At 44.5% G+C, this 22,582-nt stretch overlaps 1 protein-coding gene across 1 annotated transcript in view; it reads right to left on the bottom strand.

The window, feature by feature from the left end:
• CMTM4 (CKLF like MARVEL transmembrane domain containing 4) overlaps nucleotides 1-19,424 on the bottom strand; it is a 49,858-nt gene extending 30,434 nt beyond the window's left edge. The window contains exon 1 of the mRNA XM_045533295.1: nucleotides 19,077-19,424. Coding sequence (XP_045389251.1) covers nucleotides 19,077-19,262 — 186 coding nt within the window. The 5' untranslated portion in view covers nucleotides 19,263-19,424. The remainder of the gene's footprint in view (nucleotides 1-19,076) is intronic.
• Nucleotides 19,425-22,582: the final 3,158 nt, after the last annotated feature.

Below are 22,582 nucleotides of genomic sequence, written 5' to 3'. Positions count from 1 at the left end.
ATCACGTGTAGCTGGTTCCTGCTCCATCACCCCTGACTGGATACTCAGTAAAATAGCTGGGCAGTGACTGACCACCAACCGGGAATGAACAGGCATCTAATGAGTGAACACTAAACCACATCTACAGGCAATTGGACACTATCCAAGGGGTAATAATTCATGTTCCGTGTCAGCCTAGAATACAGGCTCAGGTGAAGAGCCACTTAAGCTTCCAGACATTATTTGGGAGAAAAAATACAAAGGTAGCTTGTCACCTGCAATATCTGTGGATAACAGACTTGAGATTGTTAATCTGTAAGATGATAAACTTCAAAATTATCCCAATACCAGCTAGACTGGTGCCATAGGTGGCCTCTCCCAGCATAAATTTACAGCTCGAAGATTCAGCTATAGGAATATAGAAAAGGGGAGAACCGGTTTGATAAAAGCAGCCACATGAGAACAGACCTGGTAATTTTAGGTGACATCAGTCACACTAAAGCTAAATGCTTGTCAGTGAGGGATAAAGGAAAAGACTCTTCATTTTCGGTTGGGGGTTAAGCTGAGTGGCCACAAACCTTTTCTAGAGTGCTGTGTTTTCACACCCACAGGCAGAAGTCTGTTCATTAATATGAAAGATGTTAAGTCCAAACCTTATTAAAATGGATACTTTTATATGATTCCTTGCACTTGCCAGGAATACCCCAGAGTGATATTTAAAACATTTCCTTACTACAAAAACAAAACAAACAATAAACCAAAACACCATAGCACTGTGAGTCATCTCTAGTCTAAGCAAACCAGGGCCCAGGCAGCCTGTAAGCCAAAGCCTATTTGGCTAATAGACAATAAAAACTGACAATAAAAACAAATTAGAAACCTTCCAAATATCACAATTTTGGAGTTCCAGTTCCAGTTAATGTAGTAGGTATGATCCAGCCTGTCTCTCCCACTGAATGCTGCTGTCAAATCTGGAAACAGTGCAAGGAGCAGCTATTCCAGGACTCTGAAAAATAAACAAGAGTAGGCAGATGGGGAAAAGGACCAGAATTCAAAGCACCACTGAACCAACAGTCAGGTTCCTATTTTTCCTCTAGTATTCTCCAGCTCAGGTTCATAGGCAGCCTCGAACCCAGAACAGGGAACCAAGTGTAGACAGATTCCAGGACAAGCCCTGTAGTTCTGGCTGGGGAAGTGGGCAAGGGGATTCCTAACACTCATAGACACTGGGGACAATCCTGGTTTTTTTTTTTTTCCTTGATTCTCTCTTATATTCCAGACCCCAGGCAATCCTACAGTGGCAGAGAGGTTGCAGCAACAGACTGAGGATGCCCGAAACTCTGAGGGAATAGATTCAGAGGAACCAGAGTTCCAGGAGGGCAAGTGAACCCCCTTTCCATTGCTTTTTTTCCCTGTCCTCCCACCATGTGGCCTAGGCCATGGACAAAGTTATGGCAAGTGTACAACAGAGTAACTAAAATGCCAGCTTTTAGGCAACAGAACTAAAAGGGGGAGTTTTAAGTATTAGAAAGTACCAAGCAGTTAGCAAAAAGAGAAAGCAAACCCATAAAGTTCCATAAATACCTGTTTATAAACCAAAAAATCAAACCCATAAAGTTTACAAACTCCTGGGCTCACCACCAGCTGTACGTATGTGCATCTGACCCTAAACAGAATACTAAGAAACTGAACTATGGGACAGGTCACCGTCCAGGTCCCAGACTGGCCACTGGGTGGCATGCGTGAAGGAAAGATCCAAAGAGCACTGCAAGGGCTTTGAAATAGAACTGACATTGAATCTTCACCCCACAAAATGCTGGTCAGAACTTGCCTTCTCAATCCAACCAGGCTGACTGCCTTCTAAAAGAGAACAAAAATCAGCATTCTTCGTAGGATTTAAACAAGACCAGAGTCTCGTAACAATCAAATGTCCATGATATAATTCAAAATTACTTGACACACAAAGAACCAGGAAAACCTCAGTTCACATGGAAAAAGGCAATTAACAGATGCCAATGCTGAGATGTCAGTTGTTGGGATTATCAGATAATAAATCAGCTATAATAAAATAATCCAAGGATGCACATTCTTAAAATAAATGGAAAGACAAAGTCTCAGTAAAGAAATATAACCTTTATAACCTGAGACTAGTTCTTAAATATGACACCAGAAGCATAGTCCATAAGAAAAAAGGTTGATAAACTGAATTTCACTGGTGTTAACCCTAGCAAAATAAAAACCTATGTTTACACAAAAACTGTATATGAGTGTTTACAGGTGCTCCATACATAATCACCAAAAATTGCAAACAACTCAAGTGTCCTTCAACAAGTGAACGAGTAAAGAAACCATGGTAAGTACCTACAACGGAAAACTATTCAGCAATAAAAAGGAATGAACTGTTGAGAAAGACATCAACATGAATGAATCTCCAATGCATTACACTGAATGAAGGACAGTCTCACAAGTACATACTGCATGATTCCATTTCTATGATATTCTCAAAAACTCAAAACTACAGTAATGAGAAACAGATGAGTGGTTGCCAAGAATTGGATGTAACTACAAAGAGAGAGAAGAGGAAGTTTTGCAGGTGGATGAAACTGTTCTGCATCCTAATTATGGTAGTGGCTACACAAATGTGTATATATATATTAAAAACTCAGAGAACTATACACCAAAAAAAGTCAATTTACTATCGGCTAATTTAAAAAATGCAGCACGTGGAGACCACCAACATCCTTGGCATGTGCCCAAACCTCTATAGCTCAAACATTTGCCAGTTTTATGCAACAAAGAAAATGTTGTGCATTCCCTTATTAGGTTTTTTGTTTAATTAAAAAACATATGACATTGCACTGTCCAAGTCATAAAGGAAAAAAAAAAAAGAAGGAAAAACAGACATATGACAAATTCTGAATTAGCTTTAGTTATTTCTTCCAGATTCAAAATTGAGAATAAAGCCTTCAATTTTGCCACTCACTCATGAAACAAAACAAATATAATGTGAAGAATGAATCTGAAAATGGCAACCAAAACAAAAAACAAAATCTAGCAGACAAGGGAGGATGAAGCATAATGTTCAGATGTGAGCTGTATACTTATGACTGGTGCAACTTTTCTGTATGTGTACTGTTCTTCCATAAAAAGTTGTTAAAAGCAACAATGTAAACCTATAATTCCAAATATCATTCTACATCATATCCAAAAGCAAGTTATAGAACAGCATGTATAATATCCCATTTTTACAAGTATGCACACACAGGAAAAAAGTCTAGAACAATACTGCCCCTAATGTTAATGGAAGTCCTCTGTAGCTGATGAGAACATAAGTATTTTTATTTTTTACTTCATTTTTCTACAATAGTCTGATTTTTAAAAAAAATGGACACAAATACTTTTACAATGAGAAAGTTTTTTCTCATTTTGGAAAATAGTATTCAAGTTAAAAATCAGATATTTATATTACAGACAAATGTATGTACGACTTGACCGTAAGCTCCTTGACACAAAGGAGGTTGGTAAGCCTCATATAGTACCAGAGTCCCAAAAGACACTACCAGATGTGCAGCTGGAGAATGAAGAGTAGAAATAGGAAAGATGGGCCGGGCGCGGTGGCTCACGCCTGTAATCCTAGCACTCTGGGAGGCCAAGGTAAGAGGATCGTTTGAGCTCAGGAGTTCGAGACCAGCCTGAGCAAGAGCAAGACCCCGTCTCTACTAAAAAAAAAAAAAAATAGAAAGAAATTATATGGACAACTAAAAAAAAAAAAAAATATATATATATATATATATATATATAAAGTTAGCCGGGCATGGTGGCACATGCCTGTAGTCCCAGCTACTTGGGAGGCTGAAGCAGGAGGATCGCTTGAGCCGAGGAGTTTGAGGTTGCTGTGAGCTAGGCTGATGCCACAGCACTCTAGCCAAGGCAACAGAGTGAGACTCTGTCTCAAAAAAAAAAAAAAAAAAAAAAAGAGTAGAAATAGGGAAAGCTTTTCAGAGAGAAATAGTAACTTCAGGAGTCTCCAAATACAGAAGGGGGTTAGGAATCAGGCAAGTAGCAAAGGTGGCTGGATAGAAGGAGGACTGTGAATGCAGGTGAAGAGGCAGAGGGTTCCCGAGATGGAGCAAAGGCAGTGGGCCCGGGGGAGGCAGACAATTTGGAAGAGATGTGAAGGAAAAGGGCAGAGCTTGTGATGGAGAGAGTAACAGTGGTTTCATGGGGAAAGGTCAGTGTGCTCATCGACACCTTCTAGATCTAACTGTTCCATCTCTCTCCCCTCGCTTGCCCTCCCTCCCATCCCCAAGGGAAGTGACTCTAGGCTGTTCCTTGCACAAGGGGCCATGCTCAGGACCCTGTGTGCACAAGGAGGAGGGCACCTGACCCCAGGACACCAACCCACAGGCTGGCCAGGCACCTTAACTTGGCCTAGCTGAGAAAGCTCCACCCAAATAGACAGTCAGATGCTCTCCGGAATTCAACCACAACCAGCAAGTTAGCATCAGAGAGAGCAGGCAGATCAGTGATGAACATTTCAAATGTATAACCTATCAGAATACATTTATAATATAAATATTTCAGAAAACAACGCCTGCAACTTTGCTAAGCATTCTTGTATCATTCCTCAACCCTTAAGAGTTGCTTTGTGGGGTTATGCTATTATTTACCGAAGTTACCTAAGTGTATACATAGCAGATTCTGAATGCTGTCCTGTACTTTTGTGCAACTACTTAACAGTGAACTGTGGTTTGTTCCATTGGGCCTCTTAATATGACATTCCTTAAAGCAAGAGATTGTGTTTCCCACTGCAAACAAGCTAGGCAGCAATGTTCTTAACATACTCCTCCTTGCAGTCTATTTACTTTAAAATATATTTAATAGTATCTTCCTCAGCCAGTTTTCTCTTCTTGGCAGCAACCAAACAGGGGATTTGCGTTTTATTGAGAACACCACCTTCCTTTTCAACGGTTTACAACTTCCTCTGAGGTCCTTCGCTAGTCTCTCATGGGATTCTTCCAGGTCAGTGGTGGCCAGGCCTTTGCGACCTGAGACAAAGTGCCACAGGCTGCCCGCCACAGTGGGGCCACTGCCCTTGCACCCCACCAGCCAGTTTTTGTCCCCAAAGCAGTCGGTGCTCTCAAGCCTCTGCAAGCCTGAAGGACCCGTCCCCTCCATGAGCTAGCAGGGGACCGAGCACTTGGCTGGCCTCAGCCTAGAGCGCGGCCAACACGGAGCTGGGCAGAACCAAGTCCTCTCTCAGAGGTGATCAGCTCACAGCCTGGTCTGTGAAGGGAGGACACGGGCCCTTTGGAGCCCAGGGGCCACAGACTGTCCTGGACCAGGCAGATCGAAAGAAAAGCTGACTCTCTTTGGGTGAAGCACTGACTCAAGTGAAACCTCCAAGATTCATGAGGCCCGGCTGCTTGGTCCTTCCAGGGTTCCCTCAAAGGCTTGGTTTACCAGTGGGTCCTGCAGTAAACCCAAAACGATCCATGTATCTGCTCCTGGCAACTCAGCCCAACACTGCAGGGGTGGGCACGGCCCCAGAACACCCAGTCAGTCACAAAGGCCCCTCCATGAGCACTCCCAGAAAGGAACAAGGGGAGTGGAAACTCTAATGATTCTCTGCATCGACCTCTACTACCCATCATACAACATCAACTGCTTGACAAGTATTTTGATAACTTGGGTCCTGAGCAGAACTGAGGGTTTTTAATTTCAACAAAAGCTCTTGCTGAAATGAGTCAGCAGGTTACCTGCTTATCTGTATTTAGTCAGTCATTTGGTATTGAACACATCACCTACACACCTCATAGAGGACCACACAAAATGCTGAGAGGTGCTGCATATTCTTAATGCAAAAAAACTCTATTCAAAATAGTGTATCTGGAAAATATTTAAAGTTTACATTTTTGCTTTATTTAGTCTTGCTTTAAAATACACTCTCCTATCTAGCTTAGTATCACAGCTAAGCCATGTATCTAAAATAAGTTTCCTGCTGGGCATGGTGGCATGAGCCTATAGTCCCAGCTACTTGGGAGGCTGAGGTGGGAGCATCAGTGGAGGCCAGGAGTTTGAGGCTATAGTGCACCATGACTGCACGTGTGAATAGCCACAGCACTCCAGCCTGTGCAATGTAGTGAGACGCAGTCTCTTAAAAAAAAAGAAAAAAAAAAAAAAAAAACAGTTTCCTGATTAAATAATTAAGACATAAGCTGTTTCATATAGCACCTTTATGCCAATAAGAAACAGACCCCGGTCTGGGTGGGAACTGAGCTTGGCAAGAGGATAGCAAATTAAAAATGGCACCTCCTCTGGGCTGATGAATTGGGAACAGGCAATCTCTCCTCACAATGGACACTGTCCAGCGCCAGGGCATAGGGCTTGGCAAGCAGAGCTTGCAACCTGGATCTCAGCCTCCCTCACTCTCTCAGCTTGGCAGTCCCTGGGCCCCCAAAGTCCCAGACCAACAGCTGAAGCTTTTCCAAAGCATCTAGTGAAGGTGAGGCATGGGCATGAACAGAGACTCCCCAACTACCTTCTCAAGTCAGCACTGAGCAACAAACCACCAGTGACATCCTCACCACCTCCTCCAACATCACACACTGCAGGACCATGCAAACAGCCATGTAGAATTATCTACCTGTTTCCCCAGTTTCATCTCTAAAGCAATATTCTAAAAGGAATATGGAAAAGTTTGCTGGCAAATTATCCTGATCTCACTTTACTGCCATAGGAATTATGGAACTAAAAGGCAGAATTATATCCAACACCAGGGTTTTGTTACAATCCAAACCTTGGGGCGCCCAAGTATGCTGCCTGCCCCAGTACGTTCACTTGGCCTGGGCTGGTTAAATACCTGCCCTTTAAACAGATGACAAAGACTTTGTCATCGTCTTTCCTAAATTACTATCCTAAAAAAATGCCTAAGGCTCTTCACAATTCATCTGTCTCTCCCCATAATCATATAATGGATAAGAAAAATGATCAAGATTCACAGAACTGTCCCACATCTGGCTTCATGGAAAGGATCAAACCTCTGCCCCTACAGCAGCAGCAGCAAAGCACAGGGAAAGAATGGGAGATTGAGGCTCAAGTTCCAGGGCCACCCACCAACCAGGTAGCACCAGCAAGTCACAACTTCTCTAGGGGTCAGATTCCTCACCCATAAAACAAGGAAGAGGCAAGCGTGGATGGCCACAAGATCCCTTTGAGTATAAAACCCTTGAATTTCTGACTGTTTGAGCCATCGTGAAGCTCCATGATTGATTTATCCCATGCATTCACCTTCAACATGAATTAGTTGTTTTTCTTTTCTTCCTGGATTTGGGACTTGTTCCAAAATCACCATCAAACTGAACTTGGATGAGCTCGCAAGTGCTCACCAAGCAGCTAAGGGTTCACTGTGAGCACTGAGCAGAGGAAAACTAGGTCTCTGCCATGCAGATGCTTATAAAGTTACTACAATAGAACATAAGTATTCTTCATTATTCAAATCTATTCAGAAAGCCGGTATCCAGAGAGTGAGGGACCTATACAATGTGAGCTAGTTTATAATGAAGCTAGTGCTTCATCATAGGACAACACAGGACACAGGACATTAACCAGAGCAAAGAAAAACCAGTGAGGCCAGGCATGGTAGAACCAGCAGGAAGAGGGGTGGGGGAAAGGAGGTCAGCAAAAGGGACACAGGGCACTGCCTCACCCAGCCCACTCACTAATAGGACGTCTCCAGGCTGTGAAAAGGGCGCAGTGGCCTTGCAGCAGCCTGTTACCATGAGGTGATGAGGAGCTTCCAGCCAGGCTGAGGCTGGCAGATTTTCATGGAAAGAACCTGAGTAGGAAAGTGACTGGGCCAGAACCTGGCTAGATGAGGCAGGGCCCATCAGCGCCTTAACAGTAACAGGTAACATTCACCAAGTGCTTCTCACGACCAGGCTCCACGCTGAGCGCTTTCCATTGAATCTCGCACCAACCCTGAGGCAGCAGGTAACGCTCTCACCTGTACTCTCCTAACCATTCTGGCCTGACTCAGGCCCGTAAAGGCCAGGCCCAGGCCAAAAGGCCATGGCCCTAAGTGTAGGTAATCGAGGTCTATTTTTCTGAAGAAAAGTGACCAGAGAAAAATGAGAACAACAACAGGGAAATCGAGAGTGGGGAGCAGGAGGCCATAAAGGATGTTCCTCCAGCAACCCAGACATGCAGGGATCCCCCTTCAGCAGGAGGAACAGAGGAAAGGAAAGAGACCAATGAAATCAGGAGGCTCTAACACTTGGCTTGGATAAAAATCCAGCCCACCCCGCCCCCTCTCCCCATACAGTCCCCATCTCAAGATAAATTGTGAAAGATTTTGACATGGACCAAGAAAATTATGGAGTCTCTTCAGTGGAAAAGTAGGCCTTGGTAGAACATAACTTTCCAAGTTATCTGATCCTACAGAATTTGTGCCTGTGAGCTATTTTATAATTCTGTTAAGTTATATATAACTGACAGCAATGCAAATGATCCTTATCTATAAATAGGGAAATGAATTCTGTCTGGTAGAGAAACAACTGATTCCCCTCCAAGCCAGAGTTGCATCTACTTGAAATTCATTTCATGGAATATATGTGTGTCTGCTCTTTGAATTTTCCTTTGAACAGATTGTAACATCTTATTGGTTCCCTCACTGATTAATAAAATATTTTATATTTGTATGAGTTACAATTTTATCTTTAAAAAATTACCATTTAGTACCCACAAATAAGTCCAAAAGGGTGCCAACGTCAGGTCAATAATTCTTCCAGTCCCCAACACTGTGAAGTCTGCTGGCAAAGAGGAAGATAATCCAGTCTCAATTTTCACCTCTCTACCAGGAACATGGTCTCCAGCGGAGATGTGACCCATGAATCATACAAGAACTGGGAGCCAGAGGGCTCTCTTGAGGCTGGCAGACACACCAGGCACAGTGCCAGCAGAGGGGACAACAGAAGTGGACCAAGTCACCGTAGGATAGGACAGACACGTGATGCTGGAACAATGCTCATGATCTGCCTAATGGTTGCAGAAACAAAAGCTCACACAAGGGTTCCAAGTGTGGTCTCTGAAGGAAGACTGCATAGCTCCCCACTTACTAGTGAGTTATTGACCCCAATAAGCCTCTGTTTCCTCATCTGTAAAATGGGAACATTTAGTAGTATAATATATTTAGCAACCTAACACACAGTAATGCACCATAACATTAGTTTTAATATCATGTTCTTGATTGAGAAATGAGTTTAATGTATTGTAAAATAAAAACAAGAAATGTAATGAAACATAAATGCTACCTCTTAACTCTCCCCCATGTGTCATTTCCTTTCCATCCGAACTGCCAAAAGACCAGGTGGGCCTTCTTTTCTCACCTGATCTACTCAAAGTCTCTTACCAGGCCTTGCTGCCATAATCTCACTTGTCAAAGCCATTCCTCACACCCTCTAACCCAGCGACATCCAACAGAAATACGTGAGCCACACGTGCAACTCCAAGTTTTCTAATAGACATATTTTACAAAGTTAAAGGAAACAGGTGGAATTAATTTGAATAGTATATTTTATTTAACCCAATATATCTAAAATATTATCATTTCAATATGTTATCAATACAAAAAAGTATTAGATATTTCACATTGTTTTTTCCTAATAAATCTTCAAAATCCAGTGTGTATTTTATGCTTATGCACATTGCAATTCGTACCAGTGACATTCCTTGAGTCCAATTTATATTTGAGTGCCCAGCCTAGGCACTCAAATATATATAAAGTATGGATTTTTTTTTTTTAAGGGGGCAGATAGCTTTGTGCAGTGGCAGTATTATAGCCAATGAGGTTTATCCGAGGCTCGATTATTACTAATTAAAGGAGTAAATATGTTACAATTATTACTGACATCTAGTTACTGATCTTGATTGAACTCTCAGGTTATTTAGCCAACTCTTAATCTCAAATTATACACATTTATAGGGTTTGGCCTGAAAATGAGTGAGAGAAAGTAGACAAGCCAAAGAAGCAACTACCACTGGAAAAGCCATCGTTCCTGGGGTTTTATTCCCCCCACTGGCGCAAAGATCTTTTAGCTTTAAACTGTTTTTCATAGCTGTGCTGGAATAAATGGGAAACCACAAAAATGAAGGCTTCCACTGGGCCACTCATCAAATCACAGTGGCAATGACGAGACCATCCAGAACTATCTACATTTGATTAAACGCTGAACACTTTAAGTGTTTATTAACTCATTTCATTCTCGAATTTAATCATTTGACATTTTCAGCAACAAAATTCTGGATTACAGGATTTCTCAGAGCCCTCTCCAGCCTTCACTGAAGATCGCTGGCCTCCCTCTTCAGGCCCCATGGAACTGCTGCTCTTTTATTTTAATCAGAAAGCTTATAAAAACAACCACTATGGCCTTCAGCCTCAATCCCAGTTGGGACTTCTTTTTTTTTTTTTTTTAACATGTAAAGTGTCTCCTCTAAAGGTTCTCAGAAGATTCTGTCTTGGCAGATATGAGTGACTCTCTGTCTGAATATGTTAATCAGAAAGCAGACAAGTTCAATAATAATTACAGAAGCCTTGGTTTTCATTTTACACTTTTCTAAGCAAAAAGCTTGGCAAAGCCTCTTATGGTTTCCCCAACTTTTACAAAAATCTGTCTCCTAAGCAAAAGCTTCTGTTTCCTAGTAGCAGTAGATACTCTTTTAAAACTTAAAGTTAAAAAAAGAAAAAGTAATTACAATGGCATTTTACTTCCATACTTTCTCCCCAGTATTTTCCACTTAGAACACAGTCCAGTAATTTATTTATAAACATGTAATTACTTTTCCCTTATGCATTCCATGTTTTCAAAAACCCGGGCCTTACAAACTATGTTAAGTAATAATCTACAACTTTTCTTTCTTTTATTAAATATGTATTACACCCAACGGTTTGTCTTACTACGTGCCAGGTATCGGTTTAGACACTGGGGATTCAGCAGGGAACCTGAACTCAAAGTCCCTGCTCTCATGGAGCTGACATTCTGGTCAGTTGGTAAATGCTACGAAGAATAAAGCAGAGGAGGGGTGGGGAGCGTCCTGTTTTAGATGCGGTGGTCACAGACGGTCTCTTTGGAGAGAAATCCAAAAAACAGAGCCAAGTGGGCATTTTCAGGATGGGGGTGAGCGATGGTAGAATAAACCCCAATCGCAAAGACGAACGCAGGAGTATGTTAATCAAAACAGTAATCAAAACTTGATCAACATGAAATAATCAGTACTACAAAATTCCAAAGGTAAGAAATTTGCCTCCTTCTGCCTAACGTGGTTTATATTAGACTTTTTGAAATATAATTAGTACCCTATCCCTCATTGTGTCAGTCTCCCATTACTACCTTAATAAACTCTACGGATCCCAGAGGACCCCGCTCTGAAAACCAGTGATGGACCCCATCATTTTACGTAAGGAGACAAGGCCACACATGAGGAGCACTGGGATGAAGGCTGAGCCCCCGTTTAAGGAAGAATTATTCACACAAAAACCTCCCCTATCAAAAACTGAAACTGAGACCATCCAGGAGAACAAGAAAAAAAAAAACTGAATCTGCTTAAAAATAAGTTTCCAAATACTAAAAAAAGCAAAATCTTCTCCCCAAGGAGGTCACTTTCTGAATCCTGTACCCTTCTACTTATCTGCCCCCTCTTCAGCCAGCTGCACCCTCGCTCTAGAGCCCCTGGACCACTTCGAACTGAGTTCAGTTTAAATTGGCTCTTTGCAGCCACAGGAGACGCTGAGACCACTGCCGGGGCAGGGATGCCTTGCTCTCTACCTCTCCCAGCCTGTCCTTCCTCCTTCCTCCTTCCTGGCCCCCTGATGTCCCACCTTGCTCATGAATCCAAATCCCATCTCATCTCACCCTGCTTGTTACTTTTCTTGCACACATAGCCTGTCCCCCAGGAATCATCCTGTTTTTCCATCAAAAATATCAGGATACATTGTGAGTACAGGGGTATTTGTTATACGAACTGCTGTAATTTCAATGCTTGGAATGTTTCATAATGGAAAGTAAAATCGTTTTTTAAAAGTTAGGATATTTTCACTTCTCATGAAAGTTTTTTTAAAAAAAAGTTAGGATATACTTATACATGGTCTGATGAGGCAGCACCGGAAATTGGTCTGGGAAATTTTATTATCTACAATCACAATTACAGGCATGCTGTATTCTCTAGCAAATCACTTTATTTTCTAAAGAAATCTGACATCGTCCTACAAAAGGACTTGGGGCTACATCCAGGAATAAGGATACAAAAGGTAGTGAGAGCAGCTGGGAGATGATGGCCAAAATGCTGGTATTTCCAGGTTATTTCAATAGCCCTGGGAGGACTATTGAGGAAAAAAACACCCAACCCTGGCTGCCACATATACATCAGTCCTTAATGGGGCAGACTACACGTGCGGTACAGCTAGGTACACCCAGCACTACGTCCAGGCTGGAAATAGGCCTCTCTCCGACACCCAGGTAAGGCATCCATTCGACCAGGAGAGAAGCATCTTGGACCCGGCAGGACACACAAAAGCCCTGTCCGAGCCACTAAGCATCCTCTGCAGTGTCATAACCTGGGAAAGATTCTTACCAATTTCTAATTAAGAATAAAGTTCCTCCCCAGCTGTCAAGAAAAGAATTTAGTCCTGTGGCCCAGGAGGAACCACAAGGACCCATAGAGTTTGCCATTTCCCTGGCATCTGTACTTGTGGGAGAGCACACTGCAGACCTGTAATAAACTAGCCCTTCAGGTATATTGCAGGCAAGAACAGTGATCAAACCTGTATTATTTTTTAATGTTCAGAAATGTGATGGTATTGCCCTCTGATGTAGTAAAAGCACTCCTTGAAATCCAAAAGAAGAATCCTGGCTACACTCATGAGGACATTTACTGGTGCAGTTTTCCTAACAGCAAAAAATTGGGATACCACAGGGTTATCTTATATAGCCTTTGGAAGCAAAAAACTACAAAGTTCTTTTCATTTGAGTCTGTCATGCCAAGATGATTTTCTTCAAATTTTTCCTAATTTTAACATTACATTTTCACTAATAAATGCGGGTAAATTTCTTTCAAATGGAAGAAGTTTTCCATTAGCATTGACACGCTTCCATCAGCCATCACCATCCCTTTGCCTGGCTTTGACATTTCATACAAATTTTAGAATCACTTTTTCTCCATCTACAAAAAATCCTGCTAGGAGTTTGGGATTGTGTTAAACCTAGAGATTATACGAGCAGAACCGATATTTTAACTATATCAAGTTTTCTAATCCATGAACAGATATAACTACCCACTTACATCATCTCTGATTTCTTTCTTTTTTTATTTTATTTTATTTTTTGAGACACAGTTTCACTTTGTTGTCCAGGCTAGAGTGCTGTGGCATCAGCCTAGCTCACAGCAACCTCAAACTCTTGAGGCTCAAGCGATCCTCCTGCCTCAGCCTCCCAAGTAGCTAGGACTACAGGCATGTGCCACCATGCCCAGCTAATTTTTTCTATATATTTTTAGTTGTCCATATAATTTCTTTCTATTTTTAATAGAGATGGGGTCTTGCTCTTGCTCAGGCTGGTCTCGAACTCCTGAGCTCAAACAATCCACCCACCTCGGCCTCCCACAGTGCTAGGATTACAGGCGTGGGCCACTGCATCTGGCCCATCTCTGATTTCTTTCTTCAGTGTTTTGTAGTTTTCAGTGTGCAGATCCTGTACATGTTTTGTTAGATATATATCTAGGTATTTCATTCTTTTCAGAGCTATTGTAACAGATATTGATTTTTATTTCAATTTCCAATGATTTATTGCTGGATATAGAAATATGATTGGTTTTTGTGTGTTGTCCTCATATCCTGCAACCTTGCTAACTCATTATGAGTTCCAGGAGCTTTTTTATAGATTCCCATGGGATTATCTACATAGACAAATCATGCCATCTGAAAATAGGGACAGTTTTCTTTCTCTCCAATCCCTATGCCTGCTATTTATCTTTCTTGCCCTGGTTAGAATTTCTAGTACCATGCTGAATATGAGTAAGAGTAGATGTCATTGCCTATTCCCCACCTTAGGGAGAAAAGCATTCATTCTTTCCCCACTACGTATGATGTTAGCTGTAGATATTTTTAGATGCCCTTTTTCAGGTTGAGGAAGTTGCCTTCTCTTCCATGTTTGCTGACAGCATTTATCATGAAAGAGTGTTGAATTCTGTCAAATGTTTTTTCTGCATCAACTGATAACCATGTGTTTTTCTTTGAAATTGTTAATATGGTGTACATCTATTTTCTAAAACTGCACTGGCCTTTCATTCCTGGGATAAATCACAATTGGCTTGGTGTGTTATTCCTTTACACCTTGCTAGATCTTATTTTCTATTACAGCTTTTTGTTGAGGATTTTTATGTCTGTGTTCACAAGGTATATTGTTCTGTAGTATTCTTTTCTTGAACTGCTTTGCCTGGTTTTGTAAAAACAGATGTGTACTCTAAACTTAACATCCTCTTCTGAAGTCATGGATGATAATTTTACTATTTTTAATCATCACAAAAACTTAAGAGTAGATATAACTTTGCTTTTCTGCTAGAATTTGATTCCAAGTCCTTGATCAGGAAGACAACTCCTACAGGTAACAATCTTCCTCAGGGATAATGGGACTGTTTTACAAGGAGCCACAGTAATGAAACCCACTACGCCCACCAGCACATGCTTCCATATGCAATCTGCAAGGATAGGTGGGAGCCAGGAGGACAAAGGAATCTTCAGTAGTAAACAAAACACTGACCCCTTCATGGTTTGACATGAGTCATTTTGTTTGCCTCATCATGTGACCAGCTCTCAAGAACCAGGAAACCAAGTCCAACCCTACTGAACATCAGTTGAACCAGTTCTTCCAACACAGCTGAGAGGATTTGGGACCGATAAGCTCACTGCTGTGTCTGCAGCTGGTCGTTTACCAAGGTTGCAGCTTTGTAAATGTGGCCATTTAATGCTATGCATAGTTTCTATAACTTATTTTCTCACTAGATTTTAGTAAAGATCCAGTTTTTTACTGTCCCCCCCCCCCCCCCAGCACATCCTCCAAAGAGCAGTAACCAGCCAGGGACTATGTTGACTGGCTCGAGATGAAAAACTGACTAGGTTTCCATCAAATAAAAGATATGCCATTCCCCAATCCTGAAATGCAAATACTCAAATTTGTCTTTGAGTTACCTAAGAAAGCACCAGTCAAACAGTAACCTCTTAATTCTTACAATTCCTAAAATGCTCAGGCATTACCACCCATATTCCATAATATTACTGAGGAAGCAGGATGTGATGAAGTTGAGATGTCAAGATCAGCAGAGCTAAAATTTTAATTTAAACATATCCTATTGCCCAGCTTTTGTTATAAAAAATCCTAAACAAGTGCATTGTCAAAAGGTCAAGTGGGCGTGGGAAGGTCTCAAGAAAGAGATCTGAAGCAACAGGAGCTCCCTGAAGGGTCTTTTTGGAACTGAAATGCCCTTGAAAAGACCCACCCCCTCAATGGCAAAAGTGTGGAGCTACACACATAGGAATAGCACACGACCCAAGAGAAATCAACACCTTTTAAGTCCATTGCTTTCGCATTGGAAAAACTCACCCATAAGGACACTAGGCTGCCCAAAGATCACAGAAACATCCTTGGTCTGGAGGTCTCCCTCACTAAGGAGAACAGCTCAAATTGGTGTGTTCAGGAGATAGTAAAAAGCAACTCTGAAATCAGACTGCCTGGGTTCAAATCCCAGCTCCACCACAACTCACAACCTCTGTGCCTCAATTTCCTCATCCACAAAATGGGGATGACAATAGTAGAGTTAGAGTAAGCACTCACTAAATGATGCCTGTTATTATTCAAAAAGTCTTGCCCGGCTCTAGTTTAGGACCGTTAAGAAAAAAAAAAAAGTCTTGTCCAATCCAGGGCCTGTTGTCACATCCTGGTATATGTAATAGATGCCCACCACCACTCCCATCCCAAGGGCAAAACTCTGCTTTCAACCAAGTTGACTAAAAAAATAACAGGCTGCGTATGGCAGCTCGACCTTGTAATCCCAGCACTTTGGGAGGCTGAGGCCGGAGGATCAGGAGTTTGAGGCTGCAGTGAGCTCTGATCCGGGCACTGCACTCCAGCCTGGAGCAACAGAGTGAGACTCTGTCTCTTAAAAAAACCAAAAACAATAAGCAAAAGCAAAAGGCCTACATTAACGATTTCACGAAATGGTGTCTGAGAGCTAAAAACCAATAAGCTCCCACAGAATTCACACTCCTGAGGAAGAAGGTAATTTAAATTAGCTGTTTAAACCACCCCCACCCCCAAAAAGTGCACAATATTTGATGTAACCACAGTGGACATTCTCTCCAACTAAGAGAGATAGGTACAGGTTTCATTTTGAAAAGATATCATCTATACAACTGTACTAATTTTCATAATATCCCAGATTAGTTTTACTATCAAATGACATTCCATTTAAAATATCAAGTCAACTTAAATCATAAGGAAGTAAACGATCTTTCAAATATATAATTATTATGCCTTTTTGGTGATATTTTCACAAAGTTTCTTTAGAGACAGGAAATATTAATAGCAACAATGATTGCTAACATTTATAATACATCAATTAAATGCCTGATAAACTAGGTGCTAACTTTTACATATTCCCTCATTCTCTTACTCCTTTGAGGGAGATATAGGCTCCTTTTACACAAAAATCTCAGCCTTAAAGTTACTATTGAGAGCTGATTGCTAGCACCTGTGCAAGGTTTTGTAATAAACCTAAAATGATTTAAAGTCTCAAAACTTTAATGCACATGTGGATCATCTGGGGGGCCTTGTTAAAATGCAGATGATTCAGAAGGTCTGGGGTAAGGGCACTGATTCTGCAGTTCTAACAAGCTCTCAGGTGATGCCAATGTTTCTGGCCTAGGGACCACACCTGGAGTAGCAAGGCTCTACAGATTGCAATAGGCCACATACCACAAAAAGTCTATAAAAACTAAAACTTTTAAAGTCTAATTTTTCTCAAAAACCACGTAATTAGAACTTACTCATATTTCTTGATGATCTGAGTTCTGTCACATCTTAGAACTATCTTCATAACAACTTCTTGTTTTCTTTCCCAGTTTAAATGTACAGTCCAATTTCTTGGAATTTTGTGGGGGGGGGGTTCCCCCTAAAAACCTGGATTTTTATCAAGGCTAAAAAGCCAAGCACACAGAAGACTGTTAAGTTGCCATACCCTTCAAACAGGTCCCTTTCCTTCACTTGCTGACGAATAATTTCTCATTGTTTAAAGTCTAGAGATTAAACAAATAGGAGACTTAAGCGAGATTTTACGGGCTGGGCCCAAAAGTTCTTCCAGATTAAAAGTAAAGCTCTACAACAAAATAGTACCTTAACAAAAGGTAATGATAAATACCACTGGCTTCCATCCCTGGCCTTGGGTGACAAAGTCCAAGCAATGAGGTAATAACTAACGCTTTGTACAAGCTACTGGATTTCAATTCTTTTACTAGATCCTTAGAGTGGCAAGTTTCATTTACTTCAAAGGCCCACAGTGTAAACAAGGCAAGGTACTTGACCAGGCGCTGCTCTTTTCTTAGTCATTTCTGATTATCTATACTATACTCAAACACTGGCTAGCTGCCTCCTTTAAGGGGCAATTACACCCGTCCCCCTACCACCTCCATTCTCTTAGCTAACAGCAATGCCTAATTACAGAGCCAATACGTCTCTGAGAACATTCCAGTTTACTAGATAAAGTCAGCTTGAAATTCTAAAGACAGATAACCTGATCCATTTCTCTTTCCTTAAAGCTCTTGAAAAATACCCTCTGGCAATAAGCAGAACAAGCCTTTCACTCAGGAGAAAGATAAAACAGTCCATGATTCCGAAGTTCACAAACACCAGGACCTTTATTTAAAGGGTGTCCACACATATTATTCCCAAGGAATGTTTGTTTATGCACTCAAGTAAGAACAGAGGAACCAATGCTTCGAGAAACAAAATGCACATACAGTGCAGCTCCGTGCAAATGGCTTCTCTGGCTGAGAAGTCTATAAAGTTTTGAGGCTGGGCCTCAGAGGAAGGCCTACCTGTGACAGGGAATTCCAGGGAAAAACAGGTTTTTCTGAACTGGAGCATTGCCCTGTCCACAACAGAGCTAAGCAACTGCCCAGAAAGGCCTGTTACAAAACCACAAAACAAGAACAGAGCTGGCAGGCCCCTGCCCCGAACACCCTGAAAGCTAAAACTAAGGACCCTGAGAAATGAACTCTACTATGGACAAGCCCAACAGAAAGTTCTCTGTTTCTGTTGCATCTAAAACTGGCTGCCCTCCCAGAGTGATTTAACTCTGGGTACCAATTGGGCAGTGCCAGCCACCGTGCTGGGGCAGTGGCTTCCAGGATGCCAATTCTGTCTTCTAGGTTAATTAGGAGGGCTCAAACCTCTGCAGTGTGAACTGGAGACTCTGTGGGCAGATCTGGGCCCCCCAGATGCATCCGGGCTACATGCCTCCATTCAACAAATATTGACTGAGCGTCTACCATATGCCCAGCACCCTGCTAGGTGCCAGGGAGGAATCCAGCCACCGTCCCCAAGTCTCTGGAGCAGAAACAGAGAAGCACCGACTGGAGGTTGCGCGGGCCCCAAAAACCTGCCACAAGTTGCTAAGACCAGTAATAACCTGGGGACAGCATGACCCCCGGCGCCAGGCCCTGCGCACCACCAAGCCCAGTAACCAAACGGACTCCCGAGAGCAGGCGGGAGTGGACAGGTAGGCCCCGGGGCAGGTGTTCAGGTAGGAGGTGCACACCTGAGGCTGCCGGGCTGGAGAGGACAGGGTCTAGCCGAGGCTGGGGTCCCCAGAGGAGGCTGGAAGGCGGCCCGGGAACCCCGCGAGGGAGAGGGGGTGCGAGCAGCGGGGGTCCAGCCCGGGGAAGCGGTACGCGGCGGAGGCCGGCCAGGCCTGCGCCCCCGCGGCGGGGGCGGGGAGGGAAGGCGCGCGGCTAGGCCGCCCTCCCGGCACCTGGGGCCCCGCCCGGCACCTACCACTTGGGCGACCTTGAGGCGGCCGAGCGTGCCGCGCAGGTAGTCGGGGTCGCAGCGCAGGCCGGCCAGCCCGCGGCGCTGGCTCACCGGCTCGGTGGTGGGCTGGTAGGGGCTGCTGGCGCCCGAGATCATGGAGGTGCTCGAGGCCTCGCCCTCGAAGCCGTCCAGCTCCTCGCCGCCTCGCATGCTGCCGCCCGGCCAGGGCCGCCTCGCGCGGCCGCCTCCCGGCGCCAGGAGCGGGCGGGCTCAGCGGGGCCGCCGCATCGCCGCCGCCGCCCGATTGCCCGCCCGCGGCCCGCCCCGCCGCCCCTGCGCCAGCCGCCCGGTTGCGGCCGCGGCTCGGTCCGCCCGGGCTCGGCTCCCGCCGCCTCGGCGACGGAAAAGGGGGGAGGCGGGAGCGGGCGGAGAGCGGAGGAGGCGGGAGCCGGCGCGCCGGGCCGGGAGGGGGCGGGGCGAGGCCGGCCAGCCCGCCGCTCGGCCGCGCTCCGCCGAGAGCCGGGGTGGAGGCGGCGGGGCGGGGCGTCGGCTCCTCGGCCCCGCCCCGGCCCCGCCCTCACCTGCGCCGCGCGGGGGACGCGGGCGGCGGGCTGGGGGGCGCCGCACCCTTAGCACGCGCGGGCCGGAGTCCTGGAAAGCGGGTGGCGGGGCCCGGGAGGAATGGCGCTGGGGGACGGGGTCGCGGTGGACCTAGGGGGCGTGGCGTTGCTTTCCCAGGGCTGCCTCGGTTTCTCCTTTGGAGAAAGTGGGGTCCCCCACAGGTAGGCTGGGGGACTTCCCAGTGAGAACCTGGCAGGGCTGCGCCACCCGGGTGGCCAGAACAGTGTGGAACTGACGAGAGGTGGGTAGGCGTCTGGGAGCCCCGCAACTAACTGGTTCTCAGGCCAGGGGCGAGCGTGGCGGGGTTGGCACAGATGCGGCCCCGGCGGCGCGGCCCCGGCGGCGCGGCCCCGCGGCGCGTTCCGGACCCACCCGCCGAGGAGGGGCGCTGGCACACCGTAGGCCCCAGGTGGTCCCTGAGCCGAGAAGGTTTCACTCTGTGCAGGCATCAAGTCAGGTGAAACACAGATCTTGCCGTGAAGAGCATTAATTAGGGACCAATTTGCAATTCAAGTGTGAAGGCTAATTTAAGCTAAGTAAAACACTGACTTTCTAAGAATTGTCGCTTTGATATTGAACCCTGCCACACCACAAATACGGAGGCACTGAGCGAGGCACTTGAAGAAGGTATTATTCCTATTTTACAGTGGAGGGGACTAAGGCTCCAGAGTGGAAGTGGCTTATGGAAGGTCACACAATTAATTGGCGGGCACAGACCAGGTTCCTATTTTTTTTTCAAAGATGAGGAGGAGAGTGACTCTAATTAATACAGGCATCCCTTGGTATCCTCAAGGATTGATTCCAGGACCCCCGTGGATACCCAAATGTGAGTAGTCCCTTATATGAAATGGCTTGCTGTTCGCATTTAACCTACGCACATCCTGCGGTGTACTTTAAATCTGCGGTCCCCAACCGGCATCAGTCCGTGGCCTGTTAGGGACCGGGCCGCAGAGCTCTGCCGCCCCCCCCCCCCCATCCGTGGAAAAATTGTCTTTCATGAAACTTAGGAAGGGGGGGGTGGGCGGAAGGGGGGCCCTTCCGCACGGCAGGAAGTGAGCAGCAGGCTAAGCCAGGGAAGCTTCATCTGTATTTACAGCTGCTCCCCATCGCTCGCATCACCGCCTGAGCTCCGCCAAACCCCTTGTTCCCCCACCCCCAGCTGTGGAAAAATTGTCTTCCATGAAACCAGTCTCTAGTGCCAAAAAGGTTGGGGACTGCTGCTTTAAATCATTATAAATTATTTATAATAATGAATACAATGTAAGTGCTACGTAAGTAGTTATACTGTATTGTTTCTCATTTGTATTATTTTTACTAGAGGTTTTTTCTGAATATTTTTGATTAGCACCACAGATGCAGAACTTGCAGAGATGGAGGATGGACTCTATTCAACCAACAAATATTTACTGGACCCTTACTATGTATGTGTTAAGCAATATGCTAAGAACTAGGGATAGATGACCAGTTAAAGATGAATGGTTGGATGTAGGCTCTGGCTTCTGCTCCCTCCCAAAATCCCAGTGAACCAGTGAAAGGACAGTTAAATGGATTTTTTTTTTTTTTTTTTGAGACAGGGTCTAGCTCTATCGCCCAGACTAGAGTGCAATGCCATGATCATAGCTTACTGCAGCCTAGAACTCCCGGGCTCAAGCGATCCTCCCACCTCAGCCTCCCAAGTAGATAGGGCTGGCTACAGGTGCATGACACCACGCCCAGCTAATTTTTCTATTTTTTGTAGAGACAAGGTCTGGGTATGTTGCCCAGGCTGGTCTCAAACTCCTGGGCTCAAGTGATCCTCCCATCTCAGCCTCCCAAAGTGCTGGAATTTATTTTTTTTTCAGGGGATTAAACCACTGGGCCAAATGCGAAAGGGGACAGGAAGTACGAATGTGTGACAGGGAGAATGGGAGGGTGCATAAGAGACCTAAACACTCACCCTTCATCATGGGAAATCAGTAGATGTTTAAAACTGGAAAACCAAGAGGTTAGCAGTATGTGCATGTTAATTAGAAATATAAATACAAAAGTAATCAGTTAAAAGAGTTAAAAAGTATGACCTCTGGGGAGCAGAACATGTAATGGGGGTTATAGACCTTGTGGAACTATTTGATTCTCTCAACTATGTATAGATATAATTTTGATAAAAAGCTAAATTAAAAAATGATTTTTAGAAAAGAAACTGAGGAGTCGGTAAACAAGACATGGAGACAGCAGGACATGGAGAACAAGTATTGAAACCGATAAATGCAACAGTGTGTGCTGAGTGTTAGGCAGAGGGAGGGTGTCCGTGATGGTATGGAGTTTCCAGCAAAAGGATTTAATTTTTGAGTCTGTGGGTCAGAATTTCAGCTGAGCTCTAAAATACAAACACCAGTTAGCCAGACAAAAGGATGGTGAGGGTTGGTGGAAGAGTGTTTCAGGCAGAGGGGACATGTGCAAAGGCCCAGCGATGAGCAAAAGCAAGACACATTGAAGACACTCAAGTGCAGACTTCAAGGGGAGGAGGACTGGCAGAGGAGACCTGAGGCTTAAAGGTAACCTCGGGACAGTCCCTGTGGGGCCTCCTGGGCCACAGAAAAGGGTGGGCTCCAAACAGAAGAGTGTTAGGCACGAGCGTGGCCCAGTGAGGCCTGCCTCGTAGGATGCTCTCTGGCTTCAGTGCAGGGATGGATTGAGCAGAAGCAAGAGTGGAGGCTCCCGTCCAGGACTTATTAAGCTGTTTCCTGTTCCTGGACACCAGCCTAAGTTTATTTTTAGTTCCAGGGAGAGACTCAAACTTTTCTTGTTTTTAACAGAAGTTCACAGACTTCCAACGGGTGTTGTTGGGAATCCCACATGGATCCTTAAATAGTAGACAAAACCCGGTATTACGTTGCCTTCCTCCATGTTAAACTGTAACGCATCCTGAA

This window comes from Lemur catta, chromosome 20 (assembly GCF_020740605.2).
Source record: "Lemur catta isolate mLemCat1 chromosome 20, mLemCat1.pri, whole genome shotgun sequence".
In the NCBI taxonomy this organism is placed as follows: Eukaryota; Metazoa; Chordata; class Mammalia; order Primates; family Lemuridae; genus Lemur; species Lemur catta.
This window is presented reverse-complemented; position numbering and strand designations above follow the sequence as displayed.